The 25,878-nt window shown below is 38.5% G+C and overlaps 1 protein-coding gene across 1 annotated transcript; it reads left to right on the top strand.

Annotated features, from left to right (window-relative positions):
• The first annotated feature begins 8,475 nt into the window (after positions 1-8,475).
• Positions 8,476-25,390, top strand: LOC117394164 (protein APCDD1-like). Its single transcript, XM_033992199.3, has 5 exons — positions 8,476-9,096; positions 13,793-13,976; positions 15,226-15,757; positions 20,777-21,098; positions 23,914-25,390. The coding sequence occupies exons 1-5, from the start codon at positions 9,036-9,038 to the stop codon at positions 24,360-24,362; spliced, it is 1,548 nt and encodes a 515-aa protein (XP_033848090.3). The 5' UTR covers positions 8,476-9,035; the 3' UTR covers positions 24,363-25,390.
• Positions 25,391-25,878: the final 488 nt, after the last annotated feature.

Genomic DNA, 25,878 nt, shown 5'->3' with positions numbered 1-25,878 from the left:
CTACTTTTGAGGTTAAAGAGGTTAAATGAGATGCGGTGCCTGTTGAGATTAATTACACCACATATACTTCTCTGTCACAAATGGAAGCAGAAATTATTGAACTACGTGTAAACTGTGAGTTTCTAGCTACATGTCAAATATGCGGTGGTGGCTGTAAGTATTGACACCTCTATTAAATGTAATATTATTGTCCTAAAATGCGTTAAAGTACATGGTAGTCCATAGCCTAGATCTCCAGTTCTCCAACCAAGCATTGTTGGATCAAATTTAAGAGAGTGGTGAGAGAAAGACTTCAAATGAGTAGAGTAGTACTAATCTGCAGAGAAAAGTCGCAAAATATATCCCGCAGTCTTGGTGGTGTAGTGGTTTTTCTTCACTAGCAGCTGTGCTTGGATTTCTTCAAGGCAATAAATACATCTAGCTCTTGCGGACTGGAAACCAGCAAGTTATCTAACATGAAACCAGTAAATGTGTTCCAGTTACCAACTAGTGCTGGTCAGTATCAAATGAGCAGTTTCTGGAATTTCCAGCAGGTGTACTTTTTCACTTATGCCAGAAGTTGAGATCAGCTTTTGGCGGAAAACCATATAATAGGAGCAATCTTCCCAAATCTGCCTGCCTGTGCCAGGATTTTCAGTATTAACATATTTAACTTCTTAAACTCCTCTTCCAGGTGTTTCTAATTGTACCTTTCATCTTCATTCTGGAATTGTGTTTCTGTTTCTATATAGATGTTGTGATTGCTCTGGGATACGAGTTGTTAGTTCATAGAAAATATCCTGGAACAGAATTTTATGCAAGGACTTTAAAACTGTAGAGAAACTATTTTTAGGCAGCACTTTTTAGCATACTTGGTATGGGTGAAAAACCTGTCTAGCCCGGCGTTAACTTGTAGTCCAGGCCCATGCAATTCAGTTTGAATGCTCATACGCATTTTTCATGTAAATCTGAGTGATATAATTTAATGTTCTGGCTTCTGTTAAAAAATCACTTTCTTCAATATTAAGAATCTGTTGTCTTTATGTGTTGTTATGGAGCATGTAAACCTGCACTAGGAGAATTCTTGCAATTGAACCCTGAAACTCACAAGCTAGTGCTCCTTTATATAGAGACAGGTGGTATTTATTCTGCCTGTCAGATGATGAAGTGGCACACTTTCCTTTGAGCTGCAAATTTGTAGATTCAGAACCTTATCACAGGTGTGACCTGAAAATACACAAATGCATCATATTATCGAGGGAACACATTTACCTCAACCACCCTCCAGGTGACGTGATCAGGGATCTAAATACACGACACCTGCTTAACTTTATTTTTTAAAAGCTGGCCACGGCAAGACCTTGACATTGTTTTCTTGAAGTCGTGCAATTGTAATCCTAGCACTGTGTGGTCTTGCATTGCCCTGCTGGAAAATCAAAACTTCCAGATTGGTTTGCAGGAACAGAAAAACTGTTGCCTCAAGGACTGTCAATGTATCGCTCAGCAGTAAGGTTGCCCTCAATCTGCATGTGGCAAAGTGGTTGATTGGGTACAGGTACAGGAGTGATGCAGTGCGTAATTAAGCGGACAGAGAGGTTTGTAATCCAGTTTGGAAAAAAAGGTTTTATTTTATATCCAGGTTTGGTGACCAAATAATAATCCCTGGCAATACACAACAATGTGAAGTGCACGGAGTAAATAATAACGGGGTTCCAGTCCCAAATAATAAACAGCATATCCGTTCCCACAATGTACTTACACGGTCACCAGTCGTGGTGCGTGCAATAGTGCTCGTGGTGGGTGATACAAATTTATTCATGACAATAGTGTAGTGTTGTTCCGGGTTTTGTGCTGACCCTTGGAGACAGCTCCGGAACGTGTTAGCCGTCTAATAATAACAAACAAGACAATTATAGACAAAACAAACAAACGCTCATGATACGTATAATCACTGGGTCTCTCATGGGTCCTTTCAGGTTCAATAACACAAACCAAAACGAAGGAACAGATTGCGTCTCTCCATCCCCTTTTATACCGTCACACATGACCCCTTGGTAAACAAGTGCAGCCACACCTCCAATCCGTGACTGCTATGTCGTTTCCCTTCCGGGTTGATGAGTTAATGCACCAGAGTTCTGCCCCCTTTCTAGCTGGTTGACTTCCCTTGAACCCTGGGAAAGAACTGTCGGGCCAGCCCATCCAAGGAACTCTGTTCTCGCTGCTTAGCGTCCTCACAGGTTGGTAGATTTGCTTCCAAGAATCATTGTATTTCTGTCACACTGCACCAAAGGTATTCTTGTGTTAAAGGAGATTCCTCCCCACATCATCACACTTCCATGGCCCCATCGGTTGGCTTGAATAACACAACAGTCAGCATAATGCTTACACAACGTCTACACACACGTTGTCTTCCCTCCAGGACACAGAGCCGGTTTCCTGGTTTCTGGTTTCCTGGTGTGCTGATTGTTGAAGTAGAACATCTCGTTTTCTGGGCAACTTCTGTCACAGACAGGCTGCCTTCAATCATGCCAATAGCAGCCAGGCGATCTTCATTACTCAAGCAGGGCATGGTCGTATCTTTTGCTGTTCTTGTGTTAATTAAAATCATGTATTTTTGAATGGCTATTTATACAGATTCTTAATAAACTAATTTTGGCAGTTTTTTTTTTTATAAATTTAGTCGTTGCCAATTATTTTTTATTATTTCCTCCCAATTTGGAATGGCCAATTATTTTATTATGCTCAGCTCACCGCTACCACCCCTGCGCTGACTCGGGAGGGCGAAGACAAACACACGCTGTCCTCCGAAGCGTGTGCCGTCAGCCGACCGCTTTTTTTCACACTGTTGACTCACCATGCAGCCACCCAAGAGCTACAGCGTCAGAGGACAACGCAGCTCTCGGGCAGCTTACAGGCAAGCCCACAGGTGCCCGGCCAGACTACAGGGGTCGCTGGTGCGCGGTGAGCCGAGGACACCCTGGCCGACCTAACCCTCCCTCCCCCCGGGCGGCACTCGGCCAATTGAGCGCTGTCCCCTGGGAGCTCCCGTCCTCAGTCAGCAAAGGAATAGCCTGGAATCGAACTCGCGACGTCCAGACTATAGAGCGCATCCTGCACTCTACACAAGTGCTTTTACTGGATGCGCCACTCGGGAGACCCTAATTTTGGCAATTTTAACTCAACTGAAATACCAAACACTGAGCACCTGGTGTTTTTATAAAATCACACGACTTGAGCTCAGTATGTTGTTATCAAAAGGAACAATACTACTCAAACAATCGACAAACCTATCTGCATAAATATATATATATATACTTCAATGGAAAGATTACACGCATTCTAAATATGGTTGAGCTAGAGGGCTATAATCCCTGATATATGCCTTTAGAATCTTTGTAACCGCATCACAAAAACAAATCAAATAAGATCATTCCTTCAGCAATTAACAAAATGTCGTTTTAAAGTAAATTTCAACCTTTTTAATAAGATGTCAATTGAGGAATGGCTAAATCAAAACATCCCAGAAAATATGAGCACCTCTGAGATGTCTACAGTCGCTGTAAGTAGTGCAGAGAGAAGTACTGTCGGACACACTGATTAATTACTGGTCCGTCAATAAAGAGCAAGGCAAAACCTGGTCACACACTCTGTCAACAGCAGGAAACGTTCATTCACCATCTTCATCAAGATCTTCCGAAGGTCTCTGCTGTCCAATTACAAGGCAACTTTCCCGGAAGCATTTTTAATAACTACTTGATATTTGGAAATATTGAAATCAACTACCAAGGAAAAGACTAATTATTATTATTATTACAATTGCAGAATCTTTTTTTTCCGAACTTTGTCCTAGGTTTATTTTCACTGAAGCATTTTTAATAACTGTGCACTAATAATAATTGTAATAATAATAATAATAATAATAATAATAATAATAATAATAATAATACATTTTTTACACAATCTTTTGTTCTCTGTTTATTCAGATAAAAGTATACAGTTTTTTGTACACTCATTTTATAGAGAAGATCGTTGTTATGGAGGACTATATTTATAGAACGTTCATTTTAGAGTGCGTATATGGAAGGATACGCAAAAAAAAGGAAACCTAAATAAATTCAGTTAAAAACAATAAAAATGATAGATAATTGTGCTGAAACATTGAAGTATATAAGCAATAAGACCCTTCGTCTCGGGCCCATTACCCAATGCCTGGTAATGCCCTCGGGTCGTATTTCTTACATATATATTAGGGTTGTCAATCGATTACAATTTTTGATTGGTTAATTTATGGGCATTAGTTGATTAATCGGTAGATTAATCCGTGCACATTTTTAATAAAGGTAACAATATTGCAATACAATGTAATTGTATGTAAAAAATAATGTGATATCTTGTAACAATTGTAACTCGTCCTGGATAAGGGCGTCTGCTAAGAAATAGAGGCTGTGTGGTCCAGTTGTTAAAGAAAAGGGCTTGTAACCAGGAGGTCCCCGATTCAAATCCCGCCTCAGCCACTGACTCATTGTTTGACCCTGAGCAAATCGCTTAACCTCCTTATGCTCCGTCTTTCGGGTGAGACGTAATTGTAAGTGACTCAGCAGCTGATGCATAGTTCACACACTGTCAGTCAATGTGGTGGTTAGGGCTCTGGACACTTGACCGGAGGGTCGTGGGTTCAATCCCAGGTGGGGGACACTGCTGCTGTACCCTTGAGCAAGGTACTTTACCTAGATTGCTCCAGTAAAAACCCAACTGTATAAATGGGTAATTGTATGTAAAAAATAATGTGATATCTTGTAACAATTGTAAGTCACCCTGAATAAAGGCGTCTGCTAATAAATAATAATAATAATAATAATAATAATAATAATAATAATAATAATAATACCTGAAAACACAAGACAGCCATCTTGCGTTTCCAACATCGGTTGTTTAATCTGCCATTACAGCTACATACTTGACTTCCTTCCTGTGCTTCTGCATATATCAGAACCTGGGGCACCGAAGAGATTAAGCAGTTCAGAATCCTGTTACAGGTACCCGAGAATATTGTGGCTATTGACAAGTAATTGCCTAACATGCTGTCGTAGTCACAAATGAGAGAAAGTAATTCCACATAATGACCTCTATTTGAGGAACTGGTACCTTCATCATGCCCTCTAAATGCCATTTCTTGCTTACCAAGATAAACAACTGAATCAGTCAAGCATTTAAGAACCTCATGTTCTTTTCTTACTTGCTCATTGTGATATATTGTATCCCTACGCTTCTGCTCATCCAGTTGAACATCACTCCGGGTTTTGAGTGTAACAGGGGCTCGCAAGTGACTTTGGGAACGCTCATGCTTTTGTGATGACTTTGTTAGACATCCTCGATTGCTGTAGCCAGTGCTGTTCTATATCACCTTCCAGGAGTATACTTTTTTTAATTGACAGCTACCGGTAAGCCACGGATACCTTTCATAATTTAAATTTTGGAAGTGGTGAGTATATCCCTTCCCTTCCTATGTCAGTGCGGGTATTTGTGGTGTATACGTCCATTTTTTTCTGAGAAAGTTCTTCTTGAAAAGTGATTCGTAACCAAATCGAGTACAAAGTCATCGTTTTTTGGTTTTAATTTGTAAAAAGCAATTAGAAATATTACTTTGAAGTTCTCAATATAATTTTCAATAACAGTCTCCATATGTATGTCCCACCTCTGCTCATTAATGATTGGACAGCTGTAAAACCAGGGCAGATCTTTTGACATTCCCATTGGTTAAACTTTAATGCAATGTTTGTTGTGATGGCTCAGGGTCTTTGTAGGTGTAGATTATCAATTAGGTGTATAAAACTATAACAATTGGTACTATTTAAGCAAAATGGTTAAAGTTGTCTAATCAGTGATGAAGCACTGAAAATGAGCAGAGTTATGAGGTACTGTGACTGATGGACCTTGGGTCTATGCGAGACGTAATCCCTACGTCTCTATTAAAATTGGGGTCTGAGTGTAAAACTATAATATCGACATCTGCTTGTACGCAACACTAAAAAAAAACATTTCCTCAAATATTAATAGCAGCTAGGATTTATATATATATATATATATATATATATATATATATATATATATATATATATATATATATATATATATATATATCAGGGGATATAAAGCTGTGGGTATCTTCCACATGCCTTGAAAACACAAGTATTTATTTATTTATTTATTTATTTATTTATTTATTTATTTATTTGGAAGGCCCAATTATTATTTTGATCCCGGTTCATCGCTGCAACCCCCTGTGACTCTGGGAACGGAGGCTGAAACATGCATTCTCCAAAACGTGTCCCTGCCTATCCGTCATTTTTCACACTGTGGATCCACAGTGAAACCACCAGACCTATAGTGCCGGTGGACAACACAGATCTGAATGGCTCCACTGCAGACCCGCAGGTGCCCTATCAGCCACAGGGGTCGCTGGTGCGTGGTGAACCGTGGATTGCCCTGCTGACCTAAGCCCTCCCTAATGGGGCAGCGCTCAGCCAATTGTGCGCTACCCCCTAGGAACCCCCAGTCACAGTCAGCAATGACATACCCTGGATTCGAACCTGCGATCTCCAGGCTATAGGGCGCATCCTGCACTCCACGCAGAGCGCCTTTACTGGATGCGCCACTCAGGAGCCCCAAAACACAAGTAGTTTTGATAGTCACCACTACTTTAAAACTATAGCTTCCAAAGGAAAGCTATTATATTTCTTAAGAGACCGTATATCAGCAGAAACTAAACATATGCAATAGCAATAAAGGCCACACTACCACAATTGTAACAGACATGATTTATTAAAGTTTTTACTCTGTGCAATTTGAATATACTTTGTATTTTTATATTATTGTCTGATATGTGGATTGTAATTGCCAGCGAGTTTTTATTTATTGTCTTGGTTTTCTGATTTTGAGTATTATGCAGAAAACACAACAAAGGAAAGCACTTGGAAGCATGTGCCCATTTCTTCCCAGGAAAGCAACAAATAAATCTTCTCACAAAAATTTGGATCGTTGATTCCCAGATGTGTTGGTGAGTTAATGTCGTTGCTTACTTGGCAGCCAGGCTGGCAATCAAAGGGAGCAAAAGACTGTAATGCCCTGCCCCTGATCATAAACAATCCTCCTTGAGGTAAGTACATCTGGTTCTCTCACAACTAACTGGAGTGATTAAATGGGCTGAGTTTCAAATGATGTGCCATGGCCTAAAAGTAAATCAAGCATGCATGTTAGTATGTAACGAATATATTGCATATCCAGATTACCGATCATTCTATAGTTCCTGCTTTCTCCCACCTTAACTTGAAAGCTACTTGTACTTACTCTCCTGAGCTTTTCACTAGTCAGAGTGCAGTTACACAGCACTCAAGAGCCCCCTAACAGTACAAAACATGTATGCAGTTGTTGTACTATGACTTTTAAAACTCTGTGAATGTAGAAGCCGTTTGGCCATTTTCACGTGATTTGATTGGCTCTTGTAAGGCTACATTTGCAAATCCATATTACCCTTAGTTCTCTATATAATTAATGCTTTCTCCCACCTTAAATCTAAAGCTACTTGTGTATGTGTGTATTAGCTGAATATAGGGCTTTTCAAACTTGGCCCTGGGGACCCCCTCTGGCTGCTGGTTTTCATTCAAACCAAGCTCTCAATTACTTAACTAGACCCTTAATTGAACTGATAATTTGCTTAATTAGACCTTTTTACTCGTTTTCAGCTCTTGAACAGTTGCATATTTCAAGTTAGCTATAACATTTGATAAGTAACTTGAACTGCAACTGTTTAAGAGCTGAAAACAAGTAAAAAGGTCTAATTAAGCACATTATTAGTTCAATTAAGGGTCTAGTTAAGTAAACTGAGAGCTTGGTTGGAATGAAAAGCAGGAGCCACAGGGGGTCCCCAGGACCGAGTTTGAGAAGCCCTGGTTTAATATGTCTATTCCATTTTGCTTGCCAACAGTAATTGCAGATGAAAAATTGGAAAGTTCTGGCTGTTTATTATTATTATTATTATTATTATTATTATTATTATTATGGAACCTTAAATTCATGTTTTTTATACCCATACTGCATATATTCACACCAGGCGTGACATTTAAAAGGTTCGGGAGATATTATTTTCTTTGCAGTGTTTTTGAAAGTGCTCTTCAAATTAAGTTTACAGTCTGCAACTCTCTGTAAACTTCAACACAGTGATTTCAGTGATTTTGATATTTCTGTGTCTTCTACCCTACTGCACATACGAGATCAGGGTGAAGCTGAGGAGTACTGTATATCCTTAAAACCACCTATATTTCAGCTTCACGCAGTACCTTCCTGTCGTTTGATGTCTAATCCCCAAGTGCTGAGTTTAGACTCGGATTTCAGTAAGGGAAATCTCTCATCAGTTTGATGGAGAGCTACGAGTCCCACCCCTGATCCTCCTCCTCCTCCTCCTCCTCCTCAGCTTCATGTGAATGTAAATATGAGCTAGTAAGAGGGGCAACAAACAGAAACTCAAAGGATCTCGTGCATGCAGAGAGGTCGGGTAACTGGAATCCTCAGTTAGATCGCTGCCGCACAAGACTGATTTATTCACCGTTGTGTAAAGGGAACGCACACCTCGACTAGACAATAGATGAGCTCGACTCTTCGTTTCTGGAAATAATAAAACAACCGCCTCAGAGATAATCAAAAACCTTAAAAGTGTCAGCCACAATAACACTTTGTAGTTCCCTTTGAAGCGAATGCTGCAGTCAGTCTAGTGTAGTATCCTCTTTCAGGATGCAAAGAAGGACTCCGACTGGGATATTCTTTGGAAAAACAGAATTCGGATTTTAACATTCAATAGGACAGTGTTGCAGAAATAAAAAAAAAAAAAAAAAAAAAAAAAGATTTACTTTCCCTTTACGTGAGTGTTTCGATTGTTGAAGGCTGTCAAGTTCAGATTTCTTTATAGATTAGTAGGATTATACATTAACCAGAGGAGGTCAAATTTAATAAAGCGCAGCCCGAAGACGTTTTGTTCGAACCTGCGGAGACTTAGGATAAAAATGTCATTTTCTGCTTTCCTTGGAACTCACGTCTCTCTTTTCCTTATTATTATCATAAATGGTGAGTATCATATATGTATATATGTGTAATGGTTGCAATGTTGTCTAATACACAATTTTAGCTGGGGTAATACATTGTAAATGCATCATTTTTATTTGTGATAAGTATTTTCAATCTGTTATCCAATAATACAGTAAATATACACACGACATTAGGCAGTATGGACTAATCATATTTACATGCTGAGGAGGAGTTAACATTACACGTTATATTCTACATTGCTGCTAAAAAATAGGTTAACTGGAAGTGATATCCTGAACGGGGCCTCTAAAAGTACTCTGTCATTTATTAAACTATTTCTATAAGCAGAAATTGCTGACATCGTAGTGGGTTATGCTAATCCGGAATATGATTAATGACAGACCATATATATATATATATATATATAGATAGATAGATAGATAGATAGATAGATAGATAGATAGATAGATAGATAGATAGATAGATAGATTATTCCATATGATTTAGAAAGCTCTTTTTCCCTCCCATTTCTAGAAAACTGCCAGTAAAAATACAAACATCCCAGGCCTTGTAACAATCTAGGATGTATAGTAGATGCTACTTTAATTCAACACTGCACAGTTTCACAGATGTTCTAATTACAAAACCCAAGTACTTGTGCGACGCTGAATCGATGCAGTAGTACAGCACAAATAAAATGAAAAGTCTGTATCATTGCGAGCACAGGACCACCAACTATGCGTAGTTTATAGAAAGTGGAGATGTCTTCTCTATAATGAAGAAAATAAAACTAAAATATTTTTATTTGTATTAAATAAATGGTAATAATTCATATTTTCGTATCCAGGAAAGAAGCTCTCGCTGAACTTGAGTTATCATGAGCTCGATCACGTTAAAAAATAAATAAATAAATAAATAAATAAATAAACCATAGTTTATTTGAGCAACACATAACAGAAAACCAAATAGAAGACTTGAATTTAGTTATCATATAGGTACACTTGTCCCGAGGAAAAAACCTTGCTACAGGTTGAAGCAAAAGGGACTTATTTTGTTTGGCAAAAGTTGGAAAAGACAGTTACATGTAACAGTTAAGGGAAAAGAAGATTATAGGTTTGCACTCAGACAGCCCATCTGCTCGGAATTACAGAGGAGTTCCAGTTCCAGACTGAAAAGTGAAATAAATCAGAGAAGATTAAGAGATCTGTAAATTCTATTAAAAAAAAAAAAAAAAAAAAAAAAAACAAGTGCCGGTACATTTACACTGAATACGATGACCACATTTATATTTCACCTCTTTTCAAACGTTTTAAGAATCAGCATTAAAATAAAGGTGATTGCAGAGGCGCTGGAACAATTTTTATAGTGGGGGTGCTGAAAGCCATTTAAGAAAACTGTAACCCCTGTATATGATGGAAGCCATGCTGCCGCACCCCCAGCACCCCTGCTTCCAGCGCCCCTGGATGATTGAGACAATTGGGCTATAACTAAATAACTAAATTAAATAAGCTGTACTTATTGTGTCTGTTTGTTTTGTTTTAACCATGTGTATTGGTAATGACCATGGTAGTCACTTATGTCGTGTTTATTTAATAATTTGTTTTGAATACTTGGAAAATGGCTTTCTTATAAAACTAGAACCTCATACAATTTATTATTCATTAGAGGTAGGATTTTTCCTTCCGTGTCCACATTAGTATCAAGTGAGAAGTAGCTGAGAAAATGTGTATTACAACTGAACATTTCTTGAGAATGCTAATCTTCTTGGATCCTTGAGTGTCTGCTGTGCAGTACCAATTTAAAAATCATGGAAAAGGTGTCGACCTGCTTTATAACACATTATTATTTAATTTCAACCTTCTTAGAGTTGCCTTAGTATTATGGTTTATTTGATTCTAAAGCGTGTACTTTTAGTGATTAAAACATTTATTGTAAATTAACACGCAGTTATTTCTCAGTTGAGGGAAGAGAAAATACAAGTTAAAACCTAAAGATAAAACAGCCAACTCGGAAACATCTGGTTGGTAACTGCAGGAACAATTTATTCTAATCAGGCACTTCAGCCAAACCATAAAGGACCATCTTAAGTAGTTATCTAGTACTTATTCACATCAAAAGTTAACTTAAATATATTTATTTAAATCATATGATATAGCCCAGTGACCCAGATAAGCAAGTTCAAATATCTTCTAGTACTTGGCTGCTTGTTGTTACTTACAGAAACCTCCAACTGTTTACTGCCGTTTCTTTTTATAATTTGAGACCTTGGAATCTTTAGTTTGAACCTTTTTGTTAATCCCAAGCAGACATGATTATCCCCGGTTAACCCTAGCAAAAGGGATGTTGTAGAGACTGCTCTACTTACCTAACTCCACATACATTCATATGCCACTTCAGACTTCAGCTTATTCAATTATGATCAAACCTGGTTATAACATTATTAACCACAGTTATAGTGAGTATTGTAATCACAGGATACATGAAGAAACCTGTCTGTACATATGCTTGTACAGTTCATCTTTGCAAAACATTACCTTATGATGTGCCTACGTTATCCTAAAACTTTGTATTAAGTCCTCATTTATAGGTGTGTTTGCCCCTTGTGTGTTTTCCCCACACATGATAAAAAATTGTCACTATGAAAAATATCTTTTCATTTCCACTCTGCTTACATCATTTCAAATGTTCTGAGACCCGACTAAGTATGGGTACTAGTAAGACAACAATGGTCCCATTCACCATCTGTGCTGTGGGTTCTGGGATGGTTTGAAAAAACAGCAGGGCCTTCAAACAGCAACCTTGCCATGTCCGTCAGCTGAACCTAATCAAACCGAGATCCTAGGGCAGTGTTGCTCAACTCTGGCCCTTGAGATTAAATCCAGTCCAGGTTTGTTTAACGCTAAGCAGGTTCTAATGTAGTTAATTGAAGCTGCTAAGAGGCAGTTAACTAATTTAGGACCTGGTTGGAATAAAGACCAGGACTGGAATAGATCTCTTGGGCCAGCTGAGTACCACTGTCCTAGGGCAGGGGTAGTCAATTCCAGTCCTCGAGGGCTGAACCGTTTCTGGTTTTTGTTGCAGCCAAGCTGTCTATTAGTTAATTGGCCTAATTATTTGATTATTAGAAAAAAGTTTATACTTTTTCTCAGGTCTTATAATGTTTTATAGGTATTGTATCTTGAATCGAGTGGATTACTTAAATCATTAAATGAAAAATACACCAAAAATGTCTCTCAAAACCTTAAATATTTTCAAATGGCCAAATAATTAGCTCAATAAAGCGTTTAAGACCTGGAGTTGGAATGAAAACCAGAAACAGTTCTGCCCTCGAGGACTGGAATTGACTACCCCTGTCCTAGGGTATACATTTGACTGGAGTTTTTGGGTCAGGTAACCACCCAACCTACAGAAACTAGGTTGTGGGGGGGGGGGGGGGGGGGGGTTACAGGATAAATTGACCCTGGTATACCTTCCAGTCTATTGATGCCATTTCAACTGTGTCCAAGATGTTGCAGATGTGGTAGCGGGTCCAAAATGCTTCTGGTGGTGATGACCACAAGCTGCTGCTATGTGTGTTTGTGTATATGCATAACATCGCTTTAAGGAGGCAATATTTAATAAAAGGCCCTGCGATTAAATCTGTCTTTAAATGAAATGATCTGACATTATTCTTAGCATGATATATATATAATTAAATTGTAAATAAATACTCACTTTTGAGGCATACAGGTTATCTCCTGTATAAGAAAAAATAAATTGTTCAGCTGCGGTCTTTTGAAGTAAAAGTCTGGTTGAATATAGTTTTACAAACTCATCACTAATTTATTTAAATATTTCAAAATACACATTGTGCGTTCTTAGTGCATAAAGTAGCCTCACCTTCCCCTTGAGACACTTATTGGTAATATTGGCAAAAAAAGAAAAATAAATGGTTAACTTTGTGGGATTTTGTGTACAACTATCAAAAGCTAACCATTCAACAACCCCAGTCTTAGAACAATCTGGCAAGCACTCATATAATCAAACCAGTTAAGCAGTTTGTAGAAGCCAGGGAAAAATGCATGCAAGTTCAACCTTCACAGCAATCCTTTACAAAGCAAAGGGGAAGACCTTTTCTGTACAGCTGCATCCACTGGTAATAGCAAGTCATTACTTGTTTAATCTAATAATGCCAGCTGCATAGAAATATGTTTGCACTTACACATAGAAACCAGATGATCTCTGTCTCCTTGACTTGTACGGCTTTTTATAAACCAAGACGCGGGTTATTGCCTTTAGAATATACCAAGCACAATGGGGTTTACAACTTTATATATTTTAAAATTGTTACCTGTTAAATATCCTAATATGTGTGTCATCTACAATTTGCTGTTGTTGTTTCAGCTGACCATTATTTATCATGCTTACTAACCACTATAGCAAAAACGTCCAGCTTCTGAAAAGACTTGAAAAATGATCGCTTTGGAGTGGTCTATCCTGTCCACTGTGTAACTGTGTTTTCCGATTAAGTTTTTTCAGTTACAAACTTACAGTAACACCTCACTTTAGAAATTGAGCAGCTACCTTAATTGAAAAGGCACATTAATTAGTAAGCATGGAAAACAATGATCTAAGCAGAAACAGCAAAATAGAAATATACCAAACACACATTACAGGATATTAAACAGGTTAGAGATTGCTGACGGCATTGTTTTAATGCTCTGTTCCTCTCTTGTGGGGTGTGCTTGCTGTGCAGGTATAGGAGAGTGCACCTTGCTACACTATGCAGACAGCAGGTCAAACCCTCTGTCACTGGAGAAGAATATCGGCAGGTTGCCTAAGGATTTCCAGTGTCATCACATGCTGAAGCATCTGCACAATGGAGCCAGGATTACAGTGCAGATGCCACCTAACATTGAGGGACACTGGGTCTCTACAAGGTGAGAATTAAACAGTCAAACCTATATGACAGACCTCTTGTGTAATGTGACCACTTATCTATAGTGATCAATATCCATGTGACATAATCCATATGGCAAATCTTCTGGATATAAAGACCATCTGCCTATTATGACCACATTTTTCGAGTGAAGAACAGGTAATGTTAAGTTTCAGTATTCATAAAACCTACAGCTATGGCCAAAAGTTTTGCATCACCCTATAGAAAGAACTCATTTTGCCCTACCCCACAAAAAGAAGTTGGATATGTGTGAGGAATGAGAAACAAATCCTGGTTAATAAAATATCGTACCATATCAGCTGACATTTATGAGACATTTGTTTTTCCAAAAAACATGTCATCTGATGGTGTAACAACATATGTAAATCAAAGGTACAAGGCAAAAATGGCAAATATTATACATTTTAACTGTTAGTTAATTTAACATTTCTTGAAACATCTTCTTTAGGACAAGTTTAGTGTCTATCCCTGTTTACAGATACTATCATTACAGACATTTGCAGCCCAGTATTTTATTCCCAGTATTTTATTCTCACATGATCAGTCACAGCTGAATGTGTATACACATAAGTGTCTGTCACCACTCTATCTGGGGTCAATGGGACTCAGCAACTCCATGATTCCCATCATAGTTTTTTGTAACTGTATAGAACCAGGACAGATGGCTAACCAAGCCCTGAATAATCATTTCAGATGTTGTCCATCCATTTATTTGGAATCCGTTGTTTACAACAATCAGACCTGAAATATACTAATCTAAACCTCTAAACACTATGCCTTTTTGTTGGCCATAAAACAGCTATACTAAAAATACACTGAAAACACTGTCATGCTAACTAAAATGGGACAAAAGCTCAGAAAATGTATGTGATTGGAAAATCGAATTATTTCCTTTTAATTATTGTATTACTAAAATTGTTACGTTAATATGACATTCTTAATCCGGAAACGAACAGAAAAAAACTAATACAATATACAATACATTACAGCAGTTAGCACATTTCCTCTATGACAGTGGGGCAGAAGATTACTACACAGACGGGTCAGGTTACCAGGGGCACGCTTAGACAACAGCGATGTTTTTATAATAGAAGTCTAGATAATAGAGGTTTTACTTTTTGTGCTTTTACCATGATCTTCCGCAGTACAATTGTATAAAGCCACTCCCTCTGCTGTTGACAAAATGTCTCTAAAATACTAATCACAGATTTGTTTACCTCCCTCTGCAGCTGTGAAGTGAGACCAGGCCCTGAGTTTATCACCAGGTTGTACAAGTTCTACAACAACCACACATTCAAGGCCTACCAGTTTTACTACAAGGACAACCACTGCACCACACCCACCTACACACTGGTGATCCGGGGGAAGCTGCGTCTCAGACAGGCCTCCTGGATCATCCGGGGCGGCACTGAGGCAGACTACCAGCTGCACCGCATCCAGATCATCTGCCACAGCGAGTTGGTGGCCAAAGAGATGAGCCAGCGGCTGAACCGCAGCTGCAGGGGGGTGGTGGGAGGAGGGGTGTCCTGGGAGCCCAACGTCAGTTTCGACCTGTGGAACGAGGACATGGGCTGTGACTGCTCCCGGGCACTCAACTTCGCCATGCACGAGCTGCAGCTGATGCGGGTGGAGAAGCAGTACCTGCACCACAACCTGGACCACCTGGTGGAGGAGCTCTTCCTGGGGGATATCCACACAGAGCCTGCCCAGAGAATGTACTACCGGCCCTCCAGTTACCAGGCTGCACTGCAAAACGCCAAGGTAAGGAATGGCCTCACCCTGAAGTATCCATCCCTAGATAATTTATTTAGAAATATCACTTCAATATACAATGCACCTATATAATGTTTCTCTCGGGAACCTGAAACACATAGCATTTCTTGTTTTCTTCCACCTGTCATGTTGTACAAAGGCTACTCAGGCAGGGTTCACAGTCAGTATTTAACTTTCTAACAGATGCAAACAAGTTGAATTCACTTAGGAAAAGCAGTTTAACAAAACAGAAACAAAAGAGTGGTCGTCTGAATTTCTTTAGTGTTTTGTTAAGTTATTCCAAAAAACACATTAACATCTAATTACTGGAAATATAACAAGGCCCTTTTCTTACACATTCCTTATTCTAATCTAGTCAATGAAATCTTTAGAAACGTATTCTTTATACAGTAAGAACGATAACAATAATTGAGCACATATTATATATGACACCCCCCAAAAAATATGTTTTTATGTAATACAGCACATAGACCCATACTCAGACAAATATATATATATATATATATATATATATATATATATATATATATATATATATATATATATATATATATATATATATATATATATATCCAAATGTCTTTGGATTTAAAAAATAAAATAAAGAACATATTCATCTTGGCTAACATTAAAAAGTACCAACAAATACAAATGTTAATAATGATCAGTATGGGTATTGTGGCAGGGCAAATCCCTGCCTGAAGAAATTGTGTTAATTTCTGTCCCTGCCAGATAAATGTATGTGTGGCTGCAATGTATGTGTGTTTGCACAGCCACAGGTGTAATTACAGTATTTGATTTAATTAATTGGTGTCACCTGCCTGTAATAAGCAGGCAGGTATATAACAGGGACAAAATGTTTGTTCAGGGCAGTCTGCAGTCGGTGTGAAGGCAAGAGGCTGTCAGAAACAGAAGGTTGTGTGTGTGTGTGTGCGTGCGTGTGCGTGTGTGTAAAAGTGTTTATGTTTTACTGGTTAATGGATTAGCCGTCCAGTGTGTGAGTTTAGAGTGAAAAAGTAAGAAGTTTAGTTTGTACTCCATGGGAATTAGGTTTTTGTTTTTCACTTATCTTTTTATTTCTGTAAATAATAAATTCGCACGCCAGTGCTTAAAAACCATCAATGTCTGGGTCTATGTGAAAAAGGGGCAAACAAACCTAATTCAGTGAAATCCTTCACAGTATGTATGTTAATTTTGCTTTTCCTTTAATGTAACATTTTATAACTTTTCATTTGCAGGCCAGGGGGTGGGGTGGGCGGGAACAGGATATGATACTTGCCTGCCCTTTTTTTTTTAAAAGAAAAAACAAAACAGTGCCAGTATTTAGTGAGAAAGAATTAATAACTTGACAGTTAGCTTCTGCTACATCACTATGCTTGCCTGTAGTTTGCACCTGTAGCAGCAATATCTAGTCATTCAATAGCTGTTTTGCTGAAACCGGGCTCAGACCATTTGGTGATTAGCTCCCAGTTTCTTAACTACCCTGGGTCTGCAACATAAAGCACACCATACACTGCTTGATCCACCCTGTCCCTAGAGCTCTCTGTTTATTCTATGATGCTCCAAACCCCACGTTGGATATATGTGGTGTAAATGAATTATAATTAAAAGCAAATTAATGCTGAATGACTGAGTCCGTGCCAAATCCACAGATTTAAACTTTAAACAAATAAAATTGGGTCACTTCCAAACCCCTTCAGCGACTTAGCTGCAGCATGGTAAATACAATGTGTTGCCTAAATGACAAGCAAATCCCAGCCCAATCCCTTGAATGAGACAAGAGGTAGAATAAAGGGTTGCACAGCCTTGTTCAGAGCACAAACCGCCAAGTTGTGTATCATGTCTGCTCCCCTCTTTTATCTCAAACAGGGCATGGGAAGGATGTACCACTGACCATCCAGTGCATTTAAACAGCTCACATGGCCCAAGGGATTTCGTGCTGTTTGTGTTAGAGTGCCCTCTATTGAAAGAAACACAAACAAGCAGTAAGCTGTACTATTTTGCATTAATGAGGGTCAATATAATGAACATTTCTGTATTGTTGAAAGCTAGCATTAATTCATATAAAAATTCAGTTTGAATTAATCTTTGGGAAAAGGTCCAACTTGCTTTGGCATCTGTACTTACTCCTTTTTCATGTAGAGTATTAAAATGTAAGAATTATTAGCAGTCCTCTAAGCGCCTGGAATCTTAGCATTACAAGAGTAATACTGTATTAATAGTGGTAGAAATAATATTTTTGGACTTAAAGGCTTTAAACACACATTATTTCTAGTTTTATTACTAGTATTATATATGTCAAACAGTTTAACTGTACGTTCTTACTATACTATAGGAGGCTGTGTGGTCCAGTGGTTAAAGAAAAGGGCTTGTAACCAGGAGGTCCCCGGTTCAAATCCCACCTCAGCCACTGACTCATTGTGTGACCCTGAGCAAGTCACTTAACCTCCTTGTGCTCCGTCTTTCGGGTGAGATGTAATTGTAAGTGACTCTGCAGCTGATGCATAGTTCACACACCCTAGTCTCTTCAAGTCGCCTTGGATAAAGGCGTCTGCTAAATAACCAAATAATACCTAAACGATGTAGGAATCTAAAACACTGGATGGTAGAATCAAAGCCATAATGGCTACATGTTTAATGTTAAGTGGATCTAAGAAGTCTACTCTGCTTTATATAAAAATTAAAGGATATGCTACTCATTATTAATGAATGTACTTATCTATCCTATCTGTAGCTGCCCTGGGTACCCCATTAAAAACTCTACATCTATATAGATATATTCTGAATGAATGCAATTAATAAAGATTTTACATGTGTGTGCTGTTCTGATCCTCCCCCGCTAGGACATCTATTATCATACTTCCTTTGCGGCCTTTTTAATTAGATCAGCGAGTTAAACAACAAATTAAAAACTACTGCCACGTCAATTTTAGAGAAAGAAAAGCTAAAACTAAACTAAGACAGTTACCTAGGGCTACAGTTTCTTTTGTTTCCCTCTTTTTCTTTTTATTTACAACCAAATTGATGCTTTAGTTCCTTTCAATTATGCAGTAAAGTGTATGCTGGTAAACTACCTGCCTAAACTCCAAAGCAAACCTATGCCATATTTGGACAAAAGGGAATGCTTTGTTTTGAAAGCCATGCTCCTGTTGGAACACATTGCAGTGAATTGCAGTGAAAAGCTATTAAGATCAACAGTCATGAACACAAAAGGGTAATGTTTAATAGCAAGCTGTAAAACCTTTGTTGTCTGTTCTGGTTACAGCTCTTTACTGTGGTATAGTGATTCTTGCTGTAGATAAGTTTTACTGGTGCAATCGTTCTTGGTGTAGATAAGTGAAGTGCCAGGGTGATCTTTAAACTGATAAAAATAAAGGGATGATCAGTACTTACTATGTAGTCCATAATGCAATCCTTTGCCTTAACAGGGCTTCACTGGTTCCCAGTTTACTGAACTGCTGAAATGGAAAATTCCACATCTAATGTGTTAAGTTGCCAAACTGTAGCTTTAGACGTTATAAAAAAATTGATTCCTCCCCCATCTTCCCAACATGTGAACCACCCAAAAATTATAGTTGTTATTGTTCCTTAAAGCAACCTACTTTGCCATGTGACATAGCATGGCTGTGAAAAAATGAAGTAAACTGTTTTAATAAGAGATACTTTTTTCACAAAAGCCAAAATTGTGGTTTGTGAAACTGGTTTCACAAACCACAATTAGCACTGATCTTGAACAAAATACTCACCCAATTAACACTAAACAGGACTACTTTACCTGTTACATTATGTAGTGTAGTCCTGACAAGTGCTTAGCAGGTGGGTCTGTAAGACCAGATGAGAGTATCAGTAATTTTCAAAGGTCAATCAAATAAGTCACTCAATGAAATGACCTGCATAGATTTTTATCTATTTTCTTTTTACATTTCATGTCAACTTAAAATTATCTGTTTTAAAATCAGCCATTTACCTTCTGATAATCTCCTAATTTAAATATGTAAATTAACCTGAGGAAAAAAAAAACTGTATCTCATGTTATTAAACTCAAACAAAGATAAGATTAAACTTGGTTTGTGAAGCCGTTTGTGAATTTGAAATGTGCAGCTTCTGATTTTTATATAAATAAACTTGTGAAAGCAAGGACTCAGAAGCATAGTTGGCACATATCATTCATTAAAACACTACTTCTGAGATTCTTTCAAAAGCAGGGATGTATCAGATCTGCAGGGGTTTTCAGATGGTTACCACCTCTCTTTTGAGGTTTGTTGCTTTGTCAAACAATTCTGAAAGAGAGATTAGAAGTAACTAATATTACACAATCTATACCAGAAAATCTGTTTCAAAATAAAGAACATTTTGGTAAAAACTGTCAGTTAGTTTTAAACTGGTAGCATGAAATTGAGACTTTGAGCTCCAGGGAAATCGCTGACAATATTCCAGAAAGGAAGGAAGGAAGGAACCTTTTGTTTATAAATAAAATACATTCCTTTGACCAAACTCTGGGAGTTAACTGCAAATATGTTTAAACAAAAGGAATTAGAAATTGTAAACCCCACTTTCACCTTCTTAAAGTATGCCATGTTACAATAAACAAATACAACTAAGCATACAAGAATTTAAAGCAGTTATAAAACTGAATATTATATAAGGTTCAGAAAAACAAACTCAGGTGATGGTCCATTGTCATAAATTATGTCAAGTGTCTGCTTGACCTCATGTTCCTACAGAACTTAACTTGGTACTGCAAAATCCACAGCAAGGATTATTAATAAGGTGAAAGACAAAATCAATTAGAAAAGGTTGTCTTGTCCATTGTGTATTCTTTGTTTTTTTTAAATGTTGAATGATTTAAAAAAGACTCATAGAAAGTGTAACTGTTGTTTACATTAAAACAATTTAAAAATAAATAAGATTTCAGATCCCTGTGCTTGACACATTGTAATTTTGTAAGATGATTTTTATCTGAAAAATACAGTCAAGATGCTTATTTGTTGTTCTTTGATATTCCAGAACCACGACCACACGTGTATTGCGTGCCGCATCATCTATCGGTCTGACGAGCACCACCCGCCCATCCTGCCCCCGAAGGCAGACCTGACCATCGGGCTGCACGGCCAGTGGGTGAGCCAGCGGTGTGAGGTGCGGCCGGAGGTGCTCTTCCTCACCCGACACTTTGTTTTCCATGACAAGAACAACACCTGGGAGGGGAACTACTACCATTACTCCGACCCTATATGCAAGCACCCCACATTCACCATCTATGCCAAAGGCCGCTATAGCCGTGGGGTGCACTCCAACAAGGTCATGGGAGGCACAGAGTTTGTCTTCAAAGGTAAGCAGGAATAATCATAAAAACAACCAGCATCACAATATAGCCCCAAACATGTATTTACACTCTAAAAAAATGACTAAACATTTCTTAAAAGTGAGAAGTACACAGTAAGAACAATGCGGAGAAGAGAAACTCGCTTTCATTACTGTTATGTGCCTGTCAGTTCAAACTCGAATAAAAAAGATGATATTGATGCTGCATTTGTTTATATCATTCAGTCTCCGTGCTGTGAGTGTGTAACTGGCAACACAGACAAATTAGCAGCATGTATCTTTAACTGTTGACTACTTTTTAGGAGGCGATCATAATTTGAACACATGTGAGTTTAGTTACACCAAATGGATCCTTTTTTTAATGGAACTCATCTGCTTCCCCAGCTAATCTGGCAAACCGAATTGATCTATAATCAGATATCATACTGAATTGAATGGTGATAGCACAACTGAATTTAAATATTACAGAAAACAATAATGCAGCACATACAGTGCCTATAGAAAGTCTACACCCCCATAAACTTTTTTTCACATTTTGTTGTGCCTCAGAGTTTCATGCATTTAAATGAGGATTCTTTTCCACTTATCTACACACCATACTCCACACTGTTTAGGGGAAAAAAGTTCTTATTGAGAAAAAGATTATATATTAAAAGTACAAAACTGAAAGATCATAACTGGATACTCCACCCCCCTGAGTTAATACTTGGTGGAAGCACCTTTGGCAGCAATTACAGCTGTGAGTCTGTTGGGATAGGTCTCTACCAACTTTGCACACCTAGATTTGGCAATATTTGACCATTCTTCTTTACAAAACTGTTCAAGCTCTGTCAAGTTCCTTAGGGAGCGTTGATGGACAGCAATCTTCAAGTCATGCCACAAATTTTCGTTTGGATTTAGTTCGGGGCTCTGACTGGGCCACTCAAGGACATTTACCTTTTTGTTCCTTAGCCACTCCAGTGTAGCTTTGGCTGTGTGCTTTAGGTCGTTGCTGAAAGGTGAACTTCCGTCCCAGTTTCAGCTTTCTTGCAGAGAGCAGCAGGTTTTCCTCAAGGACTTCTCTATACTTTGCTCCATTCATTTTCCCTTCTATCCTGACAAGTGCCCCAGTCCCTGCCGATGAGAAACATCCCCATAACATGATGCTGCAACCACCACAAAAACTTTTTGCCACATGGCTACAGAATTTCCTGAGTGTTTTTTTTGCATACTTCAAATGGAATTCAAGGTGGGCTTTCTTGAGTAATGGCTTCCTTCTTGCCACTCTACCATACAGGCCAGATTTGTGGAGTGCTTGGGACATTGTTGTCACATGCACACTTTGACCAGTCTTGGCCATAAAAGGCTGTAGCTCTTGCAAAGTTGCCATTGGCCTCTTGGTAGCCTCTCTGATCAGTCTCCTTCTTGCTCGGTCATCCAGTTTGGAGGGACGGCCTGATCTAGGCAGGGTCTTGGTGGTGCCATACACCTTCCACTTCTTAATAATCGTCTTGACCGTGCTCCAAGGGACATTCAAGGCCTTTGATATTTTTTGATACCCATCCCCTGATCTGTGCCTTTCAGCAACATTGTCCCGGAGTTCTTTTGAAAGCGCCTTGGTGCTCATGGTTGAGTCTTTGCTTTGAAATGCACTACCCAGCAGAGGAGACCTACAGGAACTGCTGAATGTATCCTGAAATCATGTGAATCACTACAATTTAACACAGGTGGAGGCCACTTAACTTGGTGTGTGATTTTGAAGGCGATTGGTTACACCTTGCTATTACGGGGGGGGGGGGGGGGGGGGGGGGGGCGACACTTATCCAACCAAGCTATTTCAGTTTTTATTTTTTATTAATTTTCTACAAATTTCTAGAATATTTTTTTCACTTGGAAGTTGTGGGGTAGGATGTGTAGATAAATGAAAAAAAAAACTGTTCTGATGCATTTTAATTCCAGGCTATAAGGCAACAAAAGGTGAACATTTTGAAAGGGGGTGTATACTTTCTATAGGCACTGTATGTATTACAGTGCAAATCATCATTGGCATTTACAGCTGTTGAAAAACATAAAACAAAGACTAGGTCATTTTAGAGTAGTACAGATTACGATCAGTACTCACACTCGTAACAGGGTCCAGGCTCCAGGTTTGACTGTATAATTTAGTAGTTCACCACATTTGTGTAAATATGTATATTTATAAAGAGTAGTGTGTTTAATTTCAAGAAACTAGATAATTGCCGTTGATTTTTCTTAGAACAACACTAATGATTTTCCTGCATGAGAGATTTTAGTTGCACAAAAGGCCTCACGCTGGGGAATGTGCCAAGTCTGAAACATATTTGAAACACACTTGGAAAAATGGACAATTGAAAAGAAAACTTTAGTTGACAATTTTTCTGTCTTTAATCCAGTCTCTAATTGAAGCATTGGTTCACTTCCTAATAGCTATAAACTAAAATTAAAAAAGAAAAAGAAACAAACAGTGAGGCCTGTAAAGCAAAGGGTGGAATTAGAATTGTACATTCCGTCCAACCTAAAAGAGAAAGATCAAGAAACCTTAGCACAGCACCATGTGTAATTCCATGTATAATTATATATATATATATATATATATATATATATATATATATATATATATATATATATACACATAAAGGACTGAGATAGTGTTACATAAACTGGGAGAATACATTGTTACTGGATAGGTGGCATTACAACAGCATATTTGCCTAGCTGCTAAGTAAATAGGAGGTATCTGGTTTGTTATTGGCCCAGCACCCAGCTCCCCTTTGCCTTTCCTCATCGTCCTTCACATGTGTTTTTGTTTCTCTCTTTGACAGTGAACCACATGCGAGTGACACCCATGGATGTAGCCACTGCCTCCCTCCTCAATGTTTTTAATGGCAATGAGTGTGGACAGGAGGGCTCCTGGCAGGTTGGGGTAGAGCAGGACGTGACACACACCAATGGCTGTGTGGCGCTGGGAATCCGTCTGCCCCACACTGAGTACGAGCTGTTCCGCATGGAGAAGGATGCCCGTGGGCGCTACCTGCTCTATAATGGACAGAGACCCAGCGATGGCTCGAGTCCCGACCGGCCCGAGAAGAGGGCCACATCCTTCCAGACCCCGCTGTGCCAGTGCTCCTCTACCAGCCAGGGCTCTGAAAGGGGCTCACATGAGATCGATAGGGCCCTACGCATCAACAGCGGCTCAGACACAAACTGCCACATTCACTGGGGAACTCTCAGCATCCTCACCATGGTCTACCTTCTCCTGTTCTTAAGCTAAAGAAGAAATAAAGAATAAGGCAGCCTGTTTAAACCGGTGGCTATCCAAAAACGAGAAGGAAACTGAATTACCCCCTAGCTGGGTAGGCCCTTTCCTCAAAGGAAGTTTATTTACTTAATGCACTTGAACACCTCAGAGCTGTTGCTCTTTTTTGAGGTGAGAGGTTAAGGGGGTGGGGAGAGAGGAAAGACATTCCTTTGAACTTTTTCAATTAGTTTTATTTGAACTCTATCCAGTCAAGCGTAGACCTGTAACTGCTGCATAACATTTACTGGAGCAGATGTATATCTATATTTCCAGCTGGTGTTGACCTGAAGGGAGACCGCATATGTCAGAGAAGGAAAAACAAGACAAATACAGTTGAAATTTACTGTTTTGTCACTTTTTTGCTCTAGTGGCTTCAGTATGACCAGGAAAAAATGAAAACCTTGCCTGATAGTGCCTAACAATCCAGATTTGTACTGAAGAATGTGGCGCTATCTTTTTTTTTTTTTCTCAGACTTGATAGTGAATGTTTGTATAAGCACCAACTAACCTAATTCCAGAAACTGCACAAAGGGAAGAACATGGACCAAATACAGCAGGTTTAGGAGTACTGAGCAAACAAACTAAAATCAAAACTTTTCTTTGTGCTCTTCTTAATCTTCTATTATCAAGCATATTTGTGTTGTAAAATTCTTGTGCCACTCTCTTTCTTTTATTCCTTTTACAAAAGGGTCTCCATCATTATTTTATTTATATAATTTCAAAGTCTGTTTAAACAACAGTTCAAAGGGTTTCAAGGGCTGTTGTATGGTGAACCTCTTATGTGATCAGTGCCTTTAGTTTTATGTAAGCTTATTGTTTAGTAGCCCAGCTGGATTCAACTGGCACTTAAAAAAAAAAAAAAAAAAAAAGTACTTGTACAATTTACCACTGTTTGTGATCATGTGTTAGACTTGGTGCAGATGGCTTTGTAAAATGTTTGTCTGCAGAACTAGATCGACTATCCAAATGAAATATTGTATATTATATTTTGAGCTATCTCAGTGTTCAGTTCTCGTCTTTATTTGGTTTCCAGAGGTGAAGGTGAAGTTTTACATGTTCCCTTCAAAAATGATTCCAAGGAAAACAATGTAAAATTCACTGCTAAGGCAATCCAAATACACAGGATTTGAAATATAAAACTAAGCTGACATTAGAATGCTTAAAACACTGGTTGTGATAGCACACTGTACAGGTTCAGGGGAGTATGGATCAATCATCCTACTCAAAAAACAAACTGCAATGGTTTGGCATGAAAAAAGTGATGGAGTAAAGCACATTTTCTAATTATTTTTTTTGGTTTTTTTTTACCAGTATAGCCTAGTTGAGACATTATTTTGCAGTGTGTGCCTGATATTAATCAATTGTGCCAAACAATGACTTGCCCTGGGTGAGTCAGTGGCTGAGCTGAAATATCCACGTATGTAAAGAAGGCCCTTGGTCTAACCACTAGAACACATTGTTGCTCGGTGAACCTCCAGGACACATTGAC

This window comes from Acipenser ruthenus, chromosome 3 (genome assembly GCF_902713425.1).
Source record: "Acipenser ruthenus chromosome 3, fAciRut3.2 maternal haplotype, whole genome shotgun sequence".
NCBI lineage: Eukaryota > Metazoa > Chordata > Actinopteri > Acipenseriformes > Acipenseridae > Acipenser > Acipenser ruthenus.
Note: the sequence above shows the minus strand (reverse complement) of the source record. Positions and strands in the feature narration are given on the sequence as shown.